Raw genomic sequence first — 23719 nt, forward strand, 5'->3', positions numbered from 1 at the left:
AGACAGACAGAGAGTCGTGTCAATCCTTGGTGTGTTTTCTGTTGTGGCTTTTGGTGCAGGTGCTTGCAAATGGGCCCTGCTTTTCAAGCAAGACAACCAAGTGTGATCCAGAGAGAACGTTTCATTAACAGAAGAAAATGAAATAAATGAAGAATAGTGTTCAATGTTAAAAATAAATTAACATTAATCACTGACTAATGCAATGTTCCCAGCATTAATCATTCACTCTTACTGTAATCAGAACATCAGCCAGGCAAACGACATGTAAAACTTGGGAGTGCAATGTTTGCCATAGTCCTCTAAACATGAAGAATGCCTTCAGGAAAATTCTGCCTCCCACATCAGTGATCTGCTTACTCATCTGCCAACGCCTGAGTGTCCTTCAGAAAGCTCCAGCTACAACTCTGTCTTATTCTGGTGGGGAAGGCTCAGGTGGGATGCCTTTTCTGCAAGCGCTGGCTGTTGTGCAGTACATGAAGGAGGACCACAGGCTTTTCTCACTCACAGCCTTGCTGTGGAAGGGACAGGGGATTTTTATCCCCTGTCCCTTATGGATCACAACTCTTCTTCTGCCAAGATGTTAGAGCCATTTGGAAAGCAGACTGTAATTCCCTGGAGCTTTTTGATGTTTCAAACATGTTTCAGAACAGAAAATAGGAAAAATGTGATGGACTAGAAAGCTTGCTTCTTTAAACGAAAGTTTTGAATGTGAGATATCAATGACAAAGAGCAGATTTTACCAGAATGAAAGAAAAATAAATCAGTTAAGGGACAATATTTATCTGGTTAATTAGAAAAAACAACTAACAACCAACCTCATTAAAAATACTCAGTGCTGTGATCCTGACATGAAGCCATTGTAATGCTTGCTGGGTTTGTGGACATCCCAGTTCTTCTCATGGTAGCAGGACACGATGTCTCAAACTGGACCCTTGCAGGACTAAAAGGAGAACAAGTATGGCTTAAGAAGAGTGACATTTAAAAACTTGTAAAAATGGGGAAAGCTACAGGGAAGGCGGAGTGCAGACCTTTTTATTTAGGTGCTCTCTACTTGGTGTGTAAGTTCAGTGAAGTGGATAAACTTCCACTTTTTCATGTGGTTAGACCATGGCGCAGGCTAGCCAGTACTGTCCGATGGCTTTCCTTTGCAAGCCTGAACCATATCAGCAGCTTTCAAAACCAAAACAGAAGGAAAACCAGCAGTGATTGGTACATCTGAGGGGACATTTATAGGACACACTAGGTAGCAGTAGGACCACATTTAAGGTCATCAACTGCTCAGGCATCCCTGGCACCGTATTGCAGCTTGTTCTGCCTTTTGCTCATTCATCTCGTGTCTGCGCGTGGACGGCAGAGTTCCTGTTGTAGGGCTGATCATTCAGCACCTTTTGGCAGTGCTAAACCATGGGTTTTACAGACTGATCAGGGTGGAGAAGACTTGGTTATTAAACATCTAGCTATTTAACTGCAGTTTTGTGTGGATAGCTTTACTAAGGCTTTTTCTGCTCCTTGGAGTCTGAAATGCAGTCTGTGTGCATCTGGCCCCTGGGGCAGGAGGTTTTTTGCAGGATGTGAGCCGGGAGGCTGGGGAGGCTCCAGCCTCCTGCCCCAAGGGGGAGGCCGGGGCCAGTCTTGAGAAGCACCAGCGTGTGCTTGAGAGAGGTGGACCAAGGGGATGAATGAATGGCATGATCAGAGAGATTAATCAAATTATAGCCCTTCTGGTTCTCCCTTAGGCCCCACTCATCCTCCTCACATGGTGAGACCATCTGCATCATCTTTGGGAACAGAGAACAGCAACATGTGGCCAGCTTGGAGTTGGGTCTTGATGAACGGGGTCAATCCATTTTTATTTTCAAATGCACTTCAACGTTCACAGGTTCTGAAGGCGCATGTCTGTGAGCTTACCTGGTGAGCAGCCATCAGTACACATCAGCAGTGTATGTTGTCTTTTGGATGTTGGTCTGATGAGCTTAAGCCCTGTGAAGAGATTTCAGAGAGGAGAGGGTGCCTGGCCATTGAGATTTGCCTGGAGTTAACGTGACGTTGTGTTTTCAAACTAAAGTCACTCTCAGTAAAAACAAAACAGTAATGTGGAGGAACATATGGTGTGAAATATGGGAGAAAGGTTTCCAGCTGAGGCTGTGGGAGGTTTGTCCACATATATGAACATTAAAAAAGGAAGAGAATAAGAAATGCTGAATTGTTAGATTTTAGCTGATGCAAACAGATGTTCAGTTTGGACATCTGGGATGCTGCCTGTATGCACGGGAAGATATGCGGAAAGGGAAAATATCTTTTGTAGGTGTCTGCACTATGCTCTGGCATACTGGACAAAGCTGAACTCTAATGGCTGCAATCTATGTTGTACCCATTCAAGGACTTTTCTCCCCATATTCAGACAAAATCTTATGAAAATTCTACTCCTCATACATATAACTTTTTGTTGCTTTTATATATCCTGTAAGAAACATTGGTAAAAAAACCCAATATATACTTTTTATACTCCAAGTGATTGAAACAGCCAGAAGTGGTTAATATTTTATGAACAGAAGAAAAAGACTAAAAAACCAAAAAGTCTCCTAAGTAATATAAGCAATGGAGCAAATTCTGTAGAAGTGTTGCTTTTTGTAAAAGTGCAGAATATGGTCCTTTTGATTTTCAGTTGAAAAAGCAGTTGTTGCCAAGTTGGAATACAAACATTGCCCTAGATAAAAATCCGTATTTCATCCTTTCTTTTATTTATAATTTAAAAAACCAGCACTCAGCTATCTCAGTACAGCTCTGTGTGTGGGACTGTATGTTGTGTACTGGTTGCTTGTCTAATTAATAACGGGTAAACAGCACCCATAAAGTCAGCCTGGTTAACTGTTCCACTTAATATAATATCATCCAATGAATAGATGAATTAAGCTGATAAGCAGCTGAGCAAGCTCCGTTAGCTGCTTTGTACAAATGAGAAGAGAGCGATCCTAAAATGTCACCAATCATTTATTACAACAGCAATTGTAGGCACAGACGAATTAAGAATTTAACTTATTTTTGATGGCCAGGGTGCCCAGCATTTTCTGTGCAACTGCAGTAGTTGGTGTTAGCTGAAAGTCATCCCTAAGGTAGATTAAAAATAAAGAACCATGATAAATTAGTGTAATCAATCTATTTGTCTTTGAGAGTGGTCCCCAAGCTTTGCTGGCCCCTAGGCGAAAGACTGAGCAAGTAAATCATGTACCAGTGGTCAACACCACGCTGTATTCTTCCCGGCAGCCTCAATTTTAACTTTTTTAATTTTCTGTGATTGGAGCGTTTGAAGGTCTTGCTGGCAATGTGCTGTCCACAAGCCACAGATCTAAAATAAATCTGGCAAGTCTTTGTAGACGACTGCTGTCTTGCATTAAAAACCTAAAGCATCCCAGCTTTCAGCTTGATTAGCCACCTCTCTGGTTGTAAACCCAGCAGACATGCAAAGGAGTGACATGACACATCCGAAGGAAAGGCCGTGCCAAGTGATGGGGGATTCGGTTCTCCAACATCCACAATGACAGCCCAAGCACCCGCTGAAAGTTTAAGTGTTTGCTTAGGTTTAATAATTCATAACAACTGAGATTGGTACTACGCCTGGGACCAGATTCAGCAGGTTCCCTGCACAGGGGTCCCGCCGGTGCAGGGCTTTGAACAAGGGCCATGAGCCGTGTTTCGCTCTACGCTGATGCTGAGTGAAGCTAAAGAGACCTTAAATGAGTCATGTGCTATGGTTTGTTATGGTTTATAATAAAACAGTAGAAATTGCCTTTACAAACAGGAACATGTCTCAACAAATGTTGATGTATTTAGTAATTTTGGATGGTTTGGCTAAGTTTGCTTATCTGCTGAGTCTTCAGCAGCAATGTTGCTTTACAGGTCTGCTTTTACTCTGCTGTAGTAGTTGTGAATGTACATACAGATGTACAGACATCGTGTGTATTCTGTGGAAATGCTGCATTTGCTCTCATCTGCTACTGAGCTCTGTGGGAATCGAAGGTGCCAAGCCCTTTGCAGTATTGAGCCTGGGGAAATATAATGTTTATTCTTCTGAGAAGGCAGGAGAGCTAATAAATACTCGTAGGAAAGCTGTGCAGAGACAGAATATGAGAATGCAGAAGATGCTTGTACTGAGGCATGAAATACTGACCTTTCCACAGTCTAGAAGTCTCAAATCATTATATATGGTCATGTTTGTGTATATTGCAAATCTCTTTTTTTCCCTCCTTGGCATCTCAAGTGAGAATTATGGCAGGTTCCTTAATTTAAGGAGCAGTCCCAGACTGTTACTCAAAAAATTGCATAATGTGTTTGGGGATTAACACTCTGTCAGCTTGATAACTGTTTAGGGACCTTTGTTATCAAGGAGAAAATAGCCCTGAACAATATTCTGGTCTCTCTGTTATAAAAAGTAACCATCAGTCTCCTTCGCACTCTGCCATGAGAAGGAAGAGTGAAGTCTGGTTTGTCATGGGCAGGCAGAGTTTCAGGACAGAGTTAAATTGTGACCAGGTTGTCTTTGTGAGACAGAGATCTCCACGCTCAGCAATCTTCATAACTGTTCTTCATGAGAAAGAATAAAAAATAAACATCCTTTTGTTTAAATCTGCAGTTGCAGTTTAATGTTTAAGAGCTTCATCCTCCAAAAACCGATGAAGGGTCCTTCTGGCTTTCAGCCAGCAAGATTTAAACTCGGTTGCGTTCAGGATCCCAAATAACCTGATGCTAGTAAAATCTGATGCTAGAACACCAATAAAAAGGACGTAGTGAGAAAAATGGTTTGTGTGTGCTGTATTTGATTAAGATTGCCTGATAGGCAAAATTATGAATGTGCACATATACGGTTGTTTTCAATTGATTAATGATTTTTTTTTGTGTAACTTGAAGTCAATTAAAAGATTGTTTCTTTGGTACATTTTAAAGGAACGGGCTGGAGAAATACAGATGGATACAATGAAGATGAACTGAGGCTCAGCTGAAGCTAACTGCTTTAGCTAACTTCTGCAAGAAGTGCAATGAGTATATGAATATGTATATTTATCAGAAATTATTTTTTTCTACAGATCCCACAAATCAGTTATGCCTCAACTGCACCAGAGTTGAGTGATGACAGGCGCTATGATTTCTTCTCACGTGTGGTTCCTCCAGATTCCTTCCAAGCACAAGCAATGGTGGACATTGTGAAAGCTTTGGGATGGAATTATGTGTCCACTTTGGCATCTGAAGGGAATTATGGAGAAAAAGGAGTCGAATCCTTCATGCAAATTTCCAGAGAGGCAGGTAGGCAATGCCCGTCCTCCCTCCAGAAAACGCTATAGAAGTAATGAATGTTATTTTGTACCAAATGTTATATTCTTTTTCTAGAACATATATTTGATTCTAAAGTTGCTCCAGTTCTTTGCAGTGGCTCCTAGATACTCTTATTCCTAAATTGCTTATGGAATTTCAGAGAGTTTGAAACCTTAGTGGTTTTCAGTCATTTCTGGAGAAAATAGAAAACCCTGAGTCTTATGAAGCTCCTACTATTCCACTGGATGGCATTATATTATGTTGACATAGGTAGAAAACAAATTTTAAAATGCTGAGCTTTTATCTCTCCACAGCTAGAAATTCTGTGAAGACTGCTTGTTACCAGACATTGACTTGTGTCATACTATTGCTGTTCAGCTTTCAGATTGCTGCCTGATTTGTATTGCTTTTCTTTAGTATTTCTCTTGACCAATTCAGGTGAGAAAATGAATAATCTTTTACTTGAAGGCTCAAAGATTACTGGCCTGGGGTATGGAGGCAACAAACTCAGCAGTGTTGTGCAAGGCACATCAGACCTTTGCTGTGATGCATCACGTTCTTCTTGTTACTTGTTTCATTTAGTGGTGTCCCAGGAAGGCCAAACTGTGTTGGACAATGTCACTTGGCAGTGAGAGATGTTCCAAGAGAACAGGGAGATGCTGTGTCTTGCGCTGGGTCAGGCTTATGGTATCAAGTTGAACCTGCATAATTTTGTTGGAAGAAATCTCTAATTCTACAGCTTGCTTTCCTGTTCTGGTACAAAACATAGAGGAGACCTGTCTTAAGGTGTGACTGCTGTGTCAGTGTGCTCATACCCTTATCCCCATGAGTTGTTCTTCAGGGTAAGTAGTTCTAAATTTCCCCAGGGACACCAGAACATAGGAGGACTTTAGATGGCACTTTAGGGAATAGAGGTATAAATCCACAGCAAGCTGATTTGCAATCCAGAATCATAAAGGTTTGAAAATTGAAATATTTGAAGTTTATTGCTGTGCTGGTAAGGAAAAATAAGCAGATTATGTCATTCATTATTGGTGATACATGGAAGGCCTATCTCCAGAAGTCTTCAATGATATATCCTGATAAGGAACCTATCATCATTGTACAAGAATAAGCTCTATTGTGTTTCCAAAATGAACTCACAGATCTCCTACTCTGTAGCTGCCCTGGCATTGCATTAAATAAAAACATCACAACACGATCCACAATTCACTTACTGAATTACATAAATCACCAGGCAGATTAGTGAGTGCATGAAAGGAAAGGACTAGGACGGGACAGGCGTTGCTCTGAAGCGGCCGTTGGAGGTTTCCATCTCCTCGGTTGTTGCAGAGCTGGTTCCACAGCATATGCTCTGCTTTTGCAAATTGCCTGTGCTATCTGCGAGGTGGAGCAACAGCTCGCTCCCAAACTGATGGATTGCTCTTGGCAGCATAATCCAAGGAGTGAGCAGAGAAGGCGGCTGCGCTTAAAAGAAAGGGGCTTTAGAGAGGGGAATCTGGAATTGTTTCATTATGTTGATATCACAGAAGGAACCTATATTTGCATAAATTTGTCTGTTCGTTCGAATGCATATTTATGTGGTATTAAAGAAAATGGGTTTGGATTTAATACCTCAGGAAGTGACAAATGCCAGTGTTTATTATAATTTAAAATTGACTTTATTTGCAAATACCCACTGTTGTGAAATCATACCAGAAATGTGTTCTCCATGCCAAGGACAAACTCTAGCTGAATAATACTGTATCATTTTATAGACCTTCTGTAGAATTAAATTAATGATAGGAGCTGTTCATGTAGTTAACATGTAATTCAACATCCTTCATAAAAATAAAGCATAAAACCAAAAGAATACCCTGCTTAAAACAGCTTTTCATGCAGGGTGATAGAGGTCACACCTACAAGATTTAAGACACTAACAGGGATAGTGCATAAACTTTCTTTCATATATGCAGCCTGCCTTGTCTGGAAACTGGAATAATCCAATCCCCAGTGCTGCCTCCGATTCAGTACAGCCGCTTTTTCTTCTTAGGGCTGCGCTGAATTTTTTTTGTGTTACACAGATAAAGCTTAGGTGAAGTTCTGAGGGGATTTAATACCTGTCAACAAGTTCCCTGGGTTTTTAAAACCCTGGGAAGTGCAAGATCCTGTTGTCTCGATATTTAATGGAGCAGTGCTGCCTGGAGATACAGGTCCCAACCTTGATCCCCTACAGGGAAATGGCACCTTGTCCCCCGACTTCAGGGATCGGTTGTGACCATCTCCCAGCTGCTGTTTTGCGGGGTCGTGCTGCAATGGGATTTGCCCGTGCTCTGGGGGACATGCCCTGGAGGGTTCAGCCCTTTTTGGGTTGCTTTCCTGGTGCCTGATGTGGCTGTGTCTCCTTGGGGACATTTTATGCAAAAGCAGTGATTAACCAGGCTGTCAGGTGATTGCTGTAGTATCAGGATTTGGAAAGAGCCTCCTGAAGAAGCAATAGGCAGCAATAATTGTACTGACTCAAGTATTCAAAAAGCGAGTAGAGGGGGTACTTCAGGACATGGTTTAGTGGGCATGGTTGACGGTTGGACTCGATCTTGAAGGTCTTTTCCAACCTAAATGAATCTATGATTGTGCCAGTTCTCCCCAACATGGCCCCTTAGGACCATGCACATCTGCCAGGCTGGAACAGTCCTGGAGCAGAGGTAATTAGTCAAAGTTTGAGGCACAGCGGCAATAAGGAGTCATTATTAGCTCTCAGACAATTGCCTTATATCTCATAATCAGTGTATTTTGGCAGAAAGGAAGATTTACTCCATAGGTACCAACACGTTTATTATCTTTGGCCTTGCATCTGTAGCTATCTAATTATCCTAAATTCAGTGTGTTATCCAAACTTGTTTCTGATTCAGCCAAGATCTTAGGAATTGTGAGGATGAGTAGAAAGTGCTATCCTTGCTTAGTTTTCAAATATGCTTTAGCATATAAAGACTTTGCTTGATCCTTTGAGTTAATAATTCTTCACAAAGTGACTTTTATTATGAGTACTTCAAGGGAGTTTGAATATGTCATTGTGGCAGGAGATGAAGATTTGAAACATGCTCTGCAGTCTGTGGGATTAATAAATTAGGGGAATGGTCTAATTATGGAAAATCTAAAGGACAATTTCAGATTATTAATGAAACTAGCGAATACTTGAATTTCAAAGATTAATTCATCTTTGATTTTTTTTAAAGATTAATCTGTACCAGAAGGTTAATTGCTATCCGTAAGAAATATATATATTGAAGTCGTTAGCAAAAGACCACTTGAATGCCTCCTAACAGATAAATGAAAGATCTAGTATGCGTTTATTCATCTTTTTCTCCTCCAAAAATTGCCCATTTTCACAGATGAGTACACTGGCTGCTTTGCTTGTGGAGACTTTGATGCTCACTCCACAGGCTGCAGCACAAACAGTGTAAGGAAAGGGATGCCCGGATCTGCAAACCTGTACACCTGCTGCCTTTAACTCTTTTCCTGCTCTTCCAACTCCAAGTTGCTCCCTTGTCCAACTTCATCTCAGAAATAAGTATTTCTGCTCAGCAAGGCTGATTTTGAGCACAGTTCTGCTTGTTTGCACAAACTAGACCTGTTGTATTGTAGAGCAGTGTGTCAGTAATAGAGTATCTTAATGTACAAGCTAAGAATTATTTTAGATGATGATGTTCTCAACCATTTGGAAGGACTGGAGAAGAAGAATTCTGGAAAAGCATACCTTCTTCCTCTGTGTACTAAAGACATGATAAAAAGGGATTAAAGATCTTGTACCAGTGTGCCAATATGATTATATATACTGAAGTTTCTTCTGAAGACTTTTAGTTGCAGTGTCGTATTTGTTAAAAGGCTATCATCACCTTGACAGAACAAAAAACAGAATAAACTTTAATCCACTTTAACATAGGAAGCACAACACTTGTGACAGTCTCTTTATCTTCTTTTCTCCTTTTTTCGCTGAAGACTTTTTTGAAATATTCATTTCTTTAATTCTTCTCTCTCCATGATCCTCAAGTGCTGCACAGACATCTGTTACGTAAGGTTGAGAACATCTGCATGCAGTGGGGATGGCCTAGATGTACACGCTGCAGGAGCTGAATTTGCTCAGAAACAGAAGAAACATCAAAAAGTATTCATTGGCAGGGCAAAGAAGAGACCCTTGAAATTTTGACTCTTCTCATAAGTAGAATTTTTTCCAGCAATGATACTAAACTATTTCTTTACTATCCCTCAATATAAAATTTAATTTCTTCTTTACCTTGTTTTTCCCAGCTTTATATTTGCTAGTAAAAATCATATGCATACACACACATACATACCTATATGAGACACATTGCCCTTATGTCTAACAAGTGTCACTCCACCAAAATCAGATGAACCACTTTTTTGCATGCAGTTATAGTCTGTGCATTAAATAGTATAATCTTCTAATGCATTGGTTTCTTTACAATTAGCTATGTACAATTAAATACCTCCTACAGAAATTATTTTCTATGGGTTTGTTATCTGTAGCAAAGACTGTTTTAAGCCCCTTTAGCCACCTAAATGTGAAAATATGACAGCTTTTCCTAAAGCCTTGGTATTTTTCTACACTGACTTTTGTTTCTAAAAAGATCTGAATCTTTTGATTTGGGTTTTTGGTGATCTGAATCATCTCATGATACTGTCTGTGAAAATCCTCAACATGGTATATCATAATATGGTGCTCTAATTCGGTACTTATCTTCTATGAAAGCTGACACTGTTAAAAGCCAAGAGCTGCTATATCATCCCTCAGTGATTCATGCAGCATTTTGTAGGCTCCTGTAGGTCTGTTCAACTGCCTGCTATGATCCTGAATCTGCATTTTTGTAATAGAATGTAATTTTTATGCTGTCTGTTGGGAATTCCATTAGCACAAATTAGTGCTGGATAACATGAGAGTTAAATCATTGCTACGAGGGAGTTGTACAACTGTGTTTTAAGAAGGGAGAGGAGACTATTCTGTCTCTATATCTCAAATAGAGTACCAATTCCTACTGCCAAGTAGAAAATCCTGATTTTTTTTTTTTTTTTTTGTCTTACATTCTGATGTTCCTGAAACATCTCTCTTTTTTTTCTTGATCCATTAAAACCCTACTGAATGGATTTAGAATACTCATTACAAGGAGCAGTCACTTTACAACATAACCCAAGGTTAAAAGAAGCCCAAAAATGAGAAAGGAAGGTGAAAAAAGTTAGTGATGCCACTGTGATACACTGTGGTGGGCAAAGATTGCATTGGCTGTGTTAGTAAATAACAAATACTTATGATTCATTAGTGAAGCTTTGCACAACATACTGACAATGGGCAATACCACACATCATCCAATGATGCCCAAAATTTATGATCTACGATTTCTATTCTTTGTGGCAGCTAACAGAACCCAACTTTTATCAGAGTTACTGCTTAAATATTCATGTGAATGAGTCATTGTTTTGGAAGAAGATGGGCTAAGGTGTTGTACTATCTACTGTGATGACTGTTTATTTCTTTAGCTGAAGGAATAGCGTTTTGCAAACTGTGTTCATTGGATATCCCTCTGCCTTAACCCAAGGGGCAGAAACCTCCTACAGCATTTCAGTTAGACCAAACAGCTGAGCTTACATGTTGACAAATTCGTCTATAAGTACGTTTTTGAAGTGCAGTCTAAAAGCCAGCCTAGGAGAGCCAGACATTGTCAAAGTTGTGTTTAGCACGTATCTCGGGTACTGTCACTTCAGGGATCAGCAGCTCTCGGGAGGGTCACAGACCCCAGTGCTTTTATGGAGTTTGAGGGTATAGAGCATGGTTCAAAGCTTACAGAGTTTTACCAGTGACTTACTGGTCCTGCAGACTATGCCCTTTGGTGTTTTTCTGCCTGGTGGGCGGCTCAGTGTCCGCAGGAAGGGATTGAGGTCTCTGGGGGAATGGAGAGGCAACAGTGCAGGGCTGTTTCTTTGTCTTTAGTTGTGTTAAATGATTATACTTTTGGATGGGAATGGCTTTTATTCATTTACTTGAGAGCCTGTGTTCTGGATCAAATATAGCAAAAATAAATATATAAACCATTAATGAAATCAAGTAATTTATATCTGAGCACTTCAAGTGGTTTTCATTTTTCTTTCTATTTTTCTTAAATATCCATGCATCTGTCCCTTTTGGTGTTCAGTGATGTTATGTTAAATAACAATGTTATGAAACCTGTTCTTTTCCTTCCTATGTTTTTGTCAAATAACAAATGTTTTGTCATTTCAGAAAAAAGTTAAGAATTGCTTTCTAAAGTTGTACTAACTTGTGTTGTGTGCTGTAGTCTGTTAGGTTTAATAAGTTTAATAGGATTTTCTTTTAATTGTAACTGATCTAGTAGACGATGCACTGGACTTGATCCTCACGGGTGTTTTGGTTTGCATTTAGAGTTTAATAGTATACTGCTGTTAGTGGAAAAGAAAAACCAAAGTGTGTCTCTGCAAAGTAAATGTGTTACTCTGTGTGCATGGTCTATGCGCTGTGGCTTTTTTTTAATAACTTGTGAGAAGTGATGTTTTTCGGAGGAACGAATGGGTGATGTCCTTAAGGTGATGACTGGACTTCTGACTTCCCTGTGATATTGGCTAAAACTGATTAAATGCCTGGCTTAGATGTTGAAACTCTCTAGGCACCTGCCTGTATTTTTAGGTTATCAAAACGTTATGAATACAATCTTTACCTCTTTAGCAAGTCGTCTTCCTACCTAAGACATAACAGATGTCCTAAGTTAGTTGGCTCTGTTCCCTGTGCAGTAACGAAGAGTGATGAGATCTGAGTTGCCCTTTTGAAACATCTATTTCTCTCTCTTGACTACACAGGGAGTGTAGGCACAGAATATAAACATGCTATTAAAGAATTTGAATTAAAAAAAAAATATCCAATCATTGCTATGTATGTGATATATTTATTTTCCTATCTTTTGTCATCATTGGAAGATTAATACCTGGTGTAGAATTATAGGGTTCTTATGATCTCATCTAGGAAAGCAGTGAAGCTGATGGGCATTAGGAAGTGTAGAATGCTTTGAGTTGGAAAGGACCTTAACTATTGTTTAGTTCCACCTCCCCTACCCTGGGCAGGGACACCTTCCACTAGACCAGGTTGCTCAAAGCCCCATCTAACCTGGCCTTGAACAATTCCAGGGATGGGGCATGCACAACCTCTCTGGGCAACTTGTTCCAGTGCCTCACCACCCTCGCAATGAAGAACTTCTTCCTTACATCTGATCTAAATAGACTCTCAGTTTAAAACCATTGCCCCTTGTCCTATCAGTACATGCCCTTGTATAAAGTACCTCCCCGTCTTTCCTGTAGGTCCCCTTTAGGTACTGGCAGGCTGCTCTAAGGTCTCCCCGGAGCCTTCTCTTCTCCAGGTTGAACAATCCCAACTCTCTCAGCCTGTCCTCACAGGAGAGGTGCTCCAGCCCTCTGATCATCTTCATGGCCCTCTTCCAGACTCATGCATGGAACACATGGTTTGGATACATACCTGATAGCACTGCAGCATCAGAAGCCTGTCTGCCAAAATATTGTTCTAATTCTGTGATGGAACTAGCATGGGTCTGAGTAATTCCTCTTTCTCAAATAGACTCATGAAAAATCAATAACATAGAATTTGGGAAGAAGGAAAGAGATAAAGATATGACATTATGATTATCCTCGCATCTGCTTATGTGAAATCTGAGACCAGTTCCATGCTGATACATGCAGAAACTTGCACTTCGTCCTCCTGAATGATCTCACACAGCTGGTTTCTTGGCGAAGTATTGGATAGCTGTAACAGGCTGCTGTCACAGTTATAGCATAAGTCACTTTAATGATAAATATCTGCCTTTTTATGGCATTTATTGAACGTTTGGAGATTGCATTTCAAGGACAGAATAAAATTCAAATAGGCAGTTCTTGTTACTAAACAAATAACTGCCAGCATCCTTTAAAAATGTTACCCCAAATTTAATAAAACATTGCTTTCATGGTTATGTGAAATGTATCATGTGGATCAGCTGAATACAAGTGATATGTTAAGTCCTCATTATCTCAAAGTAGAAAAAAGTATTGCTGAGCCTTTAATTTTACCTGCAAAGTTGGACACCCCCAGGGAACACTCCTGCGTTTTGCGATGTGCCTGCCCCATGATGCAGAAGTGAAGAAGTTGGGTTTATGCAGATTCAGTAAGTTATTCATCCCAATCCAGTTTTTTTCATTTGTTCTTTGGCAGATTTTCTGCATCTCACGGGTAATACGTTCCTCCTGGTAAAGATAGCAGTATGGAGTAGAATTGGAGAAGCAGAGCATTTGTGTTTGTTCTGCATCCATTTTCTGCTGGGAAGAATAGAAATTTCAAAAAAACCAGTGCTGGAAATATTAAGGAAATGGACAAAATTATGTTAATGTGCATTAGGAAGCTTGAGAACAAAGTCCTATTGAAGTGCGTGCAAAAGCTGGCATTTTGGGCAGGAGTAGGGGGAAAGGAGAGTGTTCAGGTTTACTGAACAAGAAAAGAAAAGGAAGGAACAAGTCTGTGGAAAGAGCAAGAGAGGTATGAGGATTAGGAGAAGGAGAGACGAAAAGCTGAAAAGCCATAAAATGAAGGTTGATAGAAGTGGCTGGGGTTGCAAAGATTGATCCACGGCAGGGAAAAAAATACCTATGAATAAGGAAAATTTGCCACAGAGAGTGAGCTTAGAAAATCACATTTGTTTCACCAAAAAAAAAAAAAAAAAAAAAAATCCAGAAACAGAATTGACTTTGATGGTGAAAATTTAAAACTTCTGGAAGATAAGATACTAATTCTTTCCAAAGTCCCTTTTTTCTGCTGGGGGGCAATGAACCAGACTTCCTAGACAATTACATCTGAGTGCCTTTGCTCTTCACTACACTTTTTTTTCCTGCCTCCCAGCCTACCCAGGGGAAGAAGTGGAGCCTGTGAATCCTGGCTCCCATTTTGCCTCCGCCTACGGTGCCTATTCCAGTGTGTGGTGCAAAGCGTCTTGTCAGTTTTCCTGAAGGAATAAAATGAATTTCATAAAAACCTTCTGCAGAGGAAGCCCCTGCTGTCATTTTGACTTTCCCCATGGAAAATAGAAATATTGTGATTACACTGAGATTTTCCCATGGGATATGTCTGTTTTGCAAAGTAGGATGAATTTGTTGGAACGTCATTTGGGACCAGCTCTAAATGCATTTCTGCATCTGAAGGGTAATATATAATCGAATGCAGTAAGTTATTCCAGTTTCTGTCACTGAAATCCTGCATCCCAGGAGGAAATACAAAATATTGCCTCATCTTGTACCTTCCATACTTCACAGTCCCTTTTCACTTTGTGCTAATGCAAAGAACAGCTTTCATAGCCATGGGGGAGTAGCAGCACATAAATAATTCTAAGATGCCTCTTCCATCACGCGCCCTCCCCTGCCTTCTTCATTCCTCATCCTTCCTCAGACAACAGAGGATGACAAACGTCCTGAACCCTTCACACTCTTGGAAGATGGCTTTCATGCATTGCTAGTGATCTTCCGGGCGCGCCAAAAATATTCCCTGGTCTGTCTCCAAAGCTATCTAAGCCTTCCTCAGACCAGCTTCCTTGTGTAGAAAAAAAGATCAATGAGAGGAGAAAGTCACTCTAACCAGGTATATGTACCCTGCTTTGCAAAATCATAGCAGGTAGTAAATTATGATCAATGGAGTTTATGCTCTTTTCTTACATGTTCTTAGGAAAGTTATTTATCAAGGCAGTGTTTGAAATACCTGGCCTATTTGCTCCAGTATATTCAACAAGATATCTGAGCTGAAAATATGAACTGCAGTATGCCATTTTAAGTGGTTTACACATCTAGCCAGGACGTTGGGAAGATATATATACACTGTTTATATTGCAGGCTGTTCTGTTTCCTTTCCCTTTGGTGTTTCAAGATTCATATATTTTCAATCTATAAGGAATCAGGAGGCCATCTGGCTTGCTCTCATAACGGAGACTATTGGCATTATTTTAACACTTTACCATTATTTAAACAAAAACCTCATGCTGACAATACCCCTCCCTCTTTCCGGACAGGTGCCTTGGCTGGTCCTGTGTCATGCGATGCTGCAGGTGTTTACACCCACACAGGTAACCTGATGTGCCAGCAGCAAATTGCCCTGTGCGAGGCACGGTGCTTTCAGTATTCCCTGTTCGCATCATATTTGGCCTGTTAATAACAAAATGTTGGTAAAAAAGCAAATTATTCAATTATTATCAGAAAAAGACTTGGCATGTATTTCATTGTGTAAACACGGAGATGAAACAGATTAAAGTTTGGGTAATAGAAAGGCAACTCAAACATGCAGATGTTCATCTGAAATTTGAATTGGATTTTATGCTGACAGTGGATGCTGCAATACGCACTGAAGCAGTCTCCTTACCCGTGATAAATGGCAACGCTTCACTAGGTTGCTGTTTGTTTGGGAGAGCCCAAGGTTGACAAAGAGAGCAGGCATCTGTAGTCTAGATTTGTTTTTAAAATAAGATGTTCTGCTTAAGGTTAGACACAGACGTTGTCTTTGCTGCCTGTGAAATGCAGTTCATGTGCAGGAAACGTGGTTGCAGCGTGGGTCCCTTGGGGGCTCCGGCTCCGCTCCCCAGCGAGCTTGCTGCCATCCTTTAGGCAAATGCAGCCTGATGTAGGATTTAATGGAGCTGATGAAGAGCGTCTCAGAGCTTGTCGCGCTGCTCTGCTCACCTGCCTAAGGCCGGGCGCCATTCCAATTGGCCGTTCTCCCATTTCTGTGCTTGAGCTGTGGTCTGTCGGTACGTCCTCATGCTGCTTTGCGAGAGCGAGTGCCACGTTCTTATGGTGATGGAGCTAGGCGAGCCGCTTCTCTGGGTACCAGCACAGTCCTGCCGATGGCCTGGCACTGAGATAAAGGAAAGTGGCTTCCTATGAAAAATAAAAGTTAGAAGTGCTTCAGGTTGCTGCTTTACAATAGAAGACTTTATCCAGATGCGAAAAATCTGGAAGTGGCTATCTCAGGCTACGATCAAGAAAATACTCTCTTTAAGCATTGGTTAAAGAGAAAATATAATTTAATTCCCTGAATGTATTTTGTTTCTCCCCTTAATTTCACTAATCTGCATGTCTAATCAACCCTTTAATTAACCCTCAGTTTATCTTATATCTATATTGCCTTCCTTTTCCAGCCTAATTCCCCCCCCCCCCCCCGCCCCAAAATCCCTTTGTTCTCTTTCTTCACAAGTATCCCCAGCGCTGTCCTTTGGTCCCACGCCTGTTCTGCTTGTTCAGGACCTCCCCCAGGACAGGACTGACGTTCCAGCTGAGCAGAGCAGAGCAGGGAGGAGGCAGCAGTGCTCCTGCCTGCCTGCTTGGCCAGTTTCTGCAGAGCTCTGCTGTACCTGCTGCCGCACCAGTCCTGAGGAGAGCAGGTCTTCTCTTGCTGTCTCTGCCCGTCTGGGGCTAGTCAAAAGTACTTTCCTTCAGCTGGTGAAATTCTGGCTCTGCTGTAAAATGGTGTCTTCTCTACCTAAACCCTTGCATCGTGGCAGCGGTGGTATTACTGCATCAGTGAAAAGACCATTTCAAAGCAAGTGGGACTGAGCCCAGTGTACTCTCAAGGCATGTCTATACTCAGTTACGATTAATTCTAATGGCTCAGCTTCCTCAAGACAAAGGCCTGTGTTGAGCTGTGTTGCTCAGAGCTTTCTAGGAGAGGTGTCCTCCAGTTAAGTTCTACACCGGGAAGTGAGGAAGCTGACTGTGAACTCGCAATGCAGCAATACCAAATATAGCAGCTTTTCTGCTTAAAAAATGAAGGATTTCACTTAAATGATCATGTTTTAAGAAGAGTGCAGGGTACAGATGTGAAACAGCAGGAAGCTTTTTTTGATGGCTTTTCACTGACTTTTCTTTGCTGTTGATATATTTCTTTTAAAGCCAATTTTATATTCAGGCAAAAGAAAGTCTAGACAGATTGTCTAAAAACTTTTATTGGCTAATTAAGAACATACTGCTGGTATATCACTGCTGGATAACATGTGGACTCTGGTTAAGAAATAGCCTTCATTTGTTGCAGCATGTGCCTTTTACCAGCTTTCTTCTATTATTCTTTGGAAGGTCTTTTTTCATATCTGACTATTTCAAAGTCAAAACCAAATGCCACTTGAAGTCTTATGTTTGGACATCTGAATCTATATAAAGGAACCTGAGTGCCTTGGGTTTTTTTCCAAAGTACTGGGCATTTGTGGTTTCCATTCAAATTGATTGGAGATGCAGTTGCTCTGTGCGTGCAGAAATCAATCCAGCCTTAAATAGTTGTGTCTCAACGTTCTGGTCTCAGCATTCGTGTAAGGTGGGAGGCTGACAACCCTGAAAAATGCAGCTCTGGCGCCGTCATGCAGTAACCCAGTGACGAGTCTTATCGGAGGCAAAATCCCAGAAGGAGTCATGCTCCCAGAGGCAATACTGTTTGCTTTGATAAATAACTCATCTCTGGTCTGAGCCGGCTAGTTTATCAAAGAAGAGCTTTTAGTTGGAAGTTGGGGTGAGGCATGTTTTCTTTGGACACTTCTGCATCAAAATGGGTCTTACTTTGCTAGCTCAAACTGCGTGATAAGAATAGTGTCCTGTCTACCCCGAGCCAGGATGAATTTAAGCGTGGCTATTCCCAGGCTCGAGTTTTTACCTTTTAGTAATTCCCTGAACCAGTTTATTTCTTGTGTTCTTCATTCTTAGGAAAGCACAGCGTATTCATTACAGCCAGAACTGATCTCAAACCTCCAATTGCTGTAATCTAATAACTTTTATTTATTAACATCAGGAGGGAAGACAGAGAAGCAGCATCACAAAATTGCAGCCAAAGTCGATAGTACACAAGCTGTTCCTTGAAATAAACGTCTTTTGAAAAATCTCTACAGAAGCTCTGAGAAAGTATAGCCCCTCTCTAGGTTCTTCACACTTAGATGCCCTACAATGCCACCGCTCCGTAAGATGCACTAAAAAAGCAATTAGCACTTTTGAGTGCTTTACAAAATTTTATTAGTCTTCTGGCTCTTGAGGCTCTGGCGAATAACGCTGTTTCACTTGACGTTTCTTTGATGCGGGTTTTTTCCCCCCAGTTTTTTTCCAAGAACAAATACAAGAGCTGAGTTACAGTGCAATCAATCCAGCAATTTACAATCTTACTTCCTGAGAACTTCAAAACTCATTAAAAGCACCACCTCTTTTTAAAGCCACACCATGTTCTTCCTCTGCTTCCCTCTTCTTCCTTTCCTTGCATTTGTGTTACTGCCTCTAAGATTCTGGATTAAGGGCAGCAGGAACCTCGGTGTCCAAGGAAGTAATTCGTTTAACCTGAGAACAAATACATCTTCTAGGCCATCTCAGCCATTTCCTCAGATTTCACTGGGAAACAGGGAAAGATCATTGGCACTTTAGGATTTAAAAAAAAAAAAAAAAAGAAAACGCAAAAACCCCACAAAACCAAACAAAACCCAGTTGCTTGCAGTGGGAGAGACTGCAATTGCTGTAGGTTGGGACTGTGCCAAAACCCTCTTTTATAGAAATTCTGCTTTGGAGAAGTGCAATTATTTTTAATTTTTTTTGTTTTTTTTTCTCCAGGGCTACTTATCCATTAAAGGGCCTTATTTATTTGTGCAAGGCCCTTGGTGATGCTGAGTTGAAATGCCCAGAGCTGAGGGTCACGAGCTGACCAGGAGCAAAACAAATGCTTTGGAGTGCATGTGCAGCGCTCGGTTGGGTTTATTAATATTTATGGCTTGCACGAGTAACCTGTTGGCCGCTGATTGCCTCCTGCCTGCACGGAGGCAGCAGCTGACGTGGCCGTGGGAGCCCCAGGCAGCCGCTGACACTTCCCACCAGAGCTGCACACCCAGGTTTTGCCACTTTATTGATGCTGAGCAGGGCAGTGCTTGATGCTAAAGGATGTCTGCTCCATGTCAGTGAGCGGGAGCAGAGTGTGGCCCTGAGTAAAGTAATGACTGAATCCAAAGATAATCATCTTCCCAATTTTTGGTGGAATATGTATTTCTTTTATATTTTATTAATCTCTGGCTTCTGAGCATTTTCAAGCTCGGCGAGCGCTCCTGCTCGGCAGCACGCCCTGCAGCGAGCAGAGAGCTGCATCCATGGTCGGCATATGCAACTCTTCTCCCTGGTTTCAGCCCTGTATTGCACGTAAGTGAAGCAAGATAACGTCGTGTTTTGTAGTTGCTGTTTGATTTTACCGAGAAATTTCAACGACCTCCTGAGCATGAAAAATAAAGCACATTCTTTTTATCATTTTTCAAATTCAAGCAGGTTTCAAAGCAAACCTATGTAGTTTTGTCAGCTTCAGAAAGCCTTTCTTAAAGCAGAATGCTATTGATTAAGCTCTAATGACATCTTTTTCTTAAAAAGGAGCCAAGAATCATAAACATTAAAGATAGGAAAGATGTAATTTGGATGTCATTAGTACTTAAGCTGCTTTTTTCTTTAGTACATGAATGTGCACAGGTGTATTAGCAGATGGGTTTGAATATAAGATTTTTCCTGCCCCATCCTATATAAAAAATGGTTGGAAATGTCTGGTATTGAAAGCTTATTTGCAGATATGTCCTTTGCTCATCTAAGCGGTTGTGTCATGAATCGATCTCCATGCAAGAGGAACTCTCTCTTTCTCTCCTTTTTTAACCAGCCAACCTCTCTCTCTCTAATGTTGCTTGCGATGGCAAATCCATATAAGAAAATCCTTTCCTAGCTAAGGTCTCGATCCCACTATCAACAGCACGCAGATGGAGGGCTGTATCCATTTGCTGTCACCTGCACGGTGGTGATCGAACCAGCCATGGGCACAGGGGCTGCCTGGGGACCCCGATATGGATGTGGGACTGCTCAGGCAGCAGCAGGTGTAAATCACTGATGTCCACTTCTGCTGCCCCAATAGGTCAAGGGCTGGCTTAGTGATTTTGCCTATGATTTTCAGAGTCTCTTTAAGGGATTTGCCTCCAATTTAGCTTTCAGTTTTAAGGAGAAAGCATACAATTACATAGATTTAAAGCTTCCATTCCTCTCTGCTCCAGAAGTAAAGATGTCTTCTGAAATTATGTTATTCTGTACTTCAAGAGCATCTCTGCAGTGTAATATGTATTGGATATGGCTTAGTGTTCCTGCAGGAGACCCCTAAACATGCTTGCTGTGTGGGACAGAGAGGACACCTGTGATTCACAAATGATGCATATCTCAGCCTTGCCTGTAAAATGAGTGCTGTGGAATAGATGGAAAAAGGAAAAAAAAAATCACACTTTTCCCCAGGTATGTTTATTACTGATATATAGAGGGTTACCAGTTTCTTTTTCAAGTTTAGCAGGTACACTTTGTCTGTAGGTTTATTTACTGTGGTACAGAATTTCATTGTGTGCTGAATTACAGGGAAGAGCATTACTAGGGAATTAACCTAGCAAAAGTGGCTGACAGCTCCAAATATGCAAATACAGTCATATAAAGGAAACCAAAGATTTGGGGACAGGATCAGAAAAGTGCAAAATCTTAAATATTCAAAGGCGCGAAGTATATGACAATGACATGATCAGACAAAGAGTCACATTATTTTAACTGAGAGCCATATTTAGAACACCCTGGGAGAACATTTTCTGGGTAGCTAAGTCTGCCTAAGTGAGAAAAATGAATTACCTTCTCAACTTCTGCTTTTCATGATTCAATGTATGGACTTTGGGAAATGGTTTTAGAACAAAGATCAGCACTGTCATTACATCAATATGACTTACTGCAAAGTGTTGGGCACTGTGGCTAGAGATGGAAAAGTTGCCAGACTAAATTAATTAGAGGAAAAGCATGAAGAGTAATTGGCAATAAGTGCTCATAGATGCGGTCACTGGCATTCTAGCACGTAAGGAAGTCTGCAATTGTCAAAGCATATATCATACATGGGGAAAAAACATCTTTCAGTTCCGTGAATAACCTTTGAACTTCGTTAAAGATAGCTTTATGAATAAAGAATACCGTGGGTCTTTGAAATAATATATTTCCATTTGCAAACTGTAGCAACTGACACCAAGTCAATAAAGGTAATATGTTACGGTGTCTCAAAGATTAACAGAAAATAGAAAAGTAGCTTGTACATCTCTTACAAATGTGTCTATCTGTTCCTTTAAGAGGCAAATTAATTAGATTGTAAAATTTAGCATCTTCCGTGGAAAGAGGGTGGGCGTGATGCTGCCCAGTCACACCTCAACTCCAGCACTTCACCAAGAAGTATACAAAACGTAGAAGGAAGAGCAAACTCTGCAAATGTTCTGTGCTGTGGTTACAGGTGTATTCGTGATACACCTTCATACAGCGCAAACAGTCTTTACAGCAGGGATCCAGATGTGGTCAGACCTACCTGTTGAGCTGTAGCCCCTCCTTTCCTATGTGCAGTTGAAGGGAAGAAAGAACCAACTATTTTGTTACCCTATTTGTTGGGGTTAAGGGTATTTTGGGGGGTTAGGAGCAAGAAGGGAGACTGGTTGTGTTCCAGGCCAGCTTGTAGCTGTTCATGCTGCAGGTTGCATATTTCTGGGACCATCTTCCTGCTCGTGTGTAGGGAGGTATGAGGGAGTGCTCGCATGCAGCAAAGCAAGGCCAGCATCTGCTCTGGAGATCACCAGTAATAAATCCATCCCATCTCGTTAATAAGTCCGTGTCCCATGGGCATGTAACTTGGCATAATATCAGCACTCCAGAACATCAATTGACTGTGGCAAAGTAGACAAAAAGGAGATACATTAGTCAAGGGGGGATGAAGGAGGAGATGATAGATGGCAACGTACAGAGCTCTGAGTCCGATTGGATTGTATGCAGAGAAGTGCATGGAATTACCTCCCAGCGCTCTTGCCAGACACAGTTTCTTAAAATAGTTTAAAGAGAGTTTTAGGATGAGAGGAAGCATCATCAGAAAGGATCCTTCATGCCAAAAACAGGGATAATAGAGGGATGCTTGAGGAAGAAAGGTAGGAACAATTTGGGGCTTCCCTTCTTCATCAGGGGAGTGATGGGGCCAGATCCTTAAGAGAGAAAGAGAGCTTGAAGCTAAAGCAAATTGGAAATGAAGCAACCGAACAGATTGATTTAGTCAGTGAGGCAGGTTATTTAATGATGGCCTTTCAATTTAACTGGATTGGGCTGAGCAAGGAGTAATGCTGACGCCAGTGGTAATGGCCCCTCTTCTGCATCATTTCCAGATCATCATTAACAGGCGTTTGCCACTCCATGGTTTTCTTTCTCTTCTTATTCCTGCTTGAACTACAACCTACAGTACAGTCATTGATCTTGTCACCACTTTAATTTGGATTCTTTGCTGTGAACTGTAGAGTTAGCTCTTCTTCAGTCAACAGAAACATATTCTTATATTTATATGCTGACTATCCTTAAGGAAGACCAAATGCTTCTCAGACTTGATTTAAATAAAGAATTACACTGAGATTTTACGTAAGAGTTCTTAAGGCTTCATTAGTGATATTCAGGAATAGTTATTCTATGTGCATGTTTGTGAGGAATTATGGCAGATAAAAACCAACATCCAAACTCAGGTGTCTATTTTAGAAAGGTCTTACTATTTTTGATATAAGCATACCCATGTGAAAGAGAGAGCAATTTCTTCCCTTCCAGTCACATGTGGAATTTTTAATATCCTTTTAAGTGTAAGGAGGAAAGAATGAATACCATTTAAGTCAAAGTGATTCTTCTTCCCCCACCATTTAAGTTATCAGTGCACCATTTGCAATGTCTTCAGTTTGCAATGTCAGACTCAGGGTTTCTCATCTTGCTTCTCAGACTACAGCATCACACAGCCTAAAACTGTGTGGGTGTCTATGTATATATGTATATGCATATATAGAGATGTATGACCTCATTCATGACTTAACGCATCACTTCATCTGTGATGGGAATGGGTACTAGTATACCTGTATTAGAGATGGAGAAATAAGATACAGAGGAGCTCAGTGATTTTCTCAGAATGTCACTAAGAGCATTTGGCCGATAAAAAATTTGAATGTAGCTATCTCCAAATTTATTCTAAACTGCAGTAACATGAGCTGGAAAAGCTTACAGCTTGTAAGTTTAAGACAAGAAAACTCTTCCTGATGAAATTTATTGTTAAAAAAAAAAAAAAAGTAAAATCTCATGATAGGTTAAACAGCAGAGGATGCTGGGTTTGAGTTGCAATGACAGGAGTTGGTGTCATGCAGGGTTTGGAACAGGGGCAATGGTAGAGTGCTGTGCCAGCACCATCGGATGCCTTGCTGCTGGGTAGTACTTAAAGATGCTCGGGTTGAAGTTTGGGTATTTCCGCACAGCACCACGTGGCACAGACAAACAC

The 23719-nt window shown here is 40.9% G+C and overlaps 1 protein-coding gene across 1 annotated transcript in view; it reads left to right on the top strand.

Annotated features, from left to right (window-relative positions):
• The window catches only part of GRM7 (glutamate metabotropic receptor 7), a 307513-nt gene that overhangs the window by 100740 nt on the left and 183054 nt on the right, over window positions 1-23719 (top strand). Inside the window, exon 2 of the mRNA XM_049826946.1 lies at window positions 5082-5298. Coding sequence (XP_049682903.1) covers window positions 5082-5298 — 217 coding nt within the window. The remainder of the gene's footprint in view (window positions 1-5081; window positions 5299-23719) is intronic.

This window comes from Accipiter gentilis, chromosome 23 (genome assembly GCF_929443795.1).
Source record: "Accipiter gentilis chromosome 23, bAccGen1.1, whole genome shotgun sequence".
NCBI lineage: Eukaryota > Metazoa > Chordata > Aves > Accipitriformes > Accipitridae > Astur > Astur gentilis.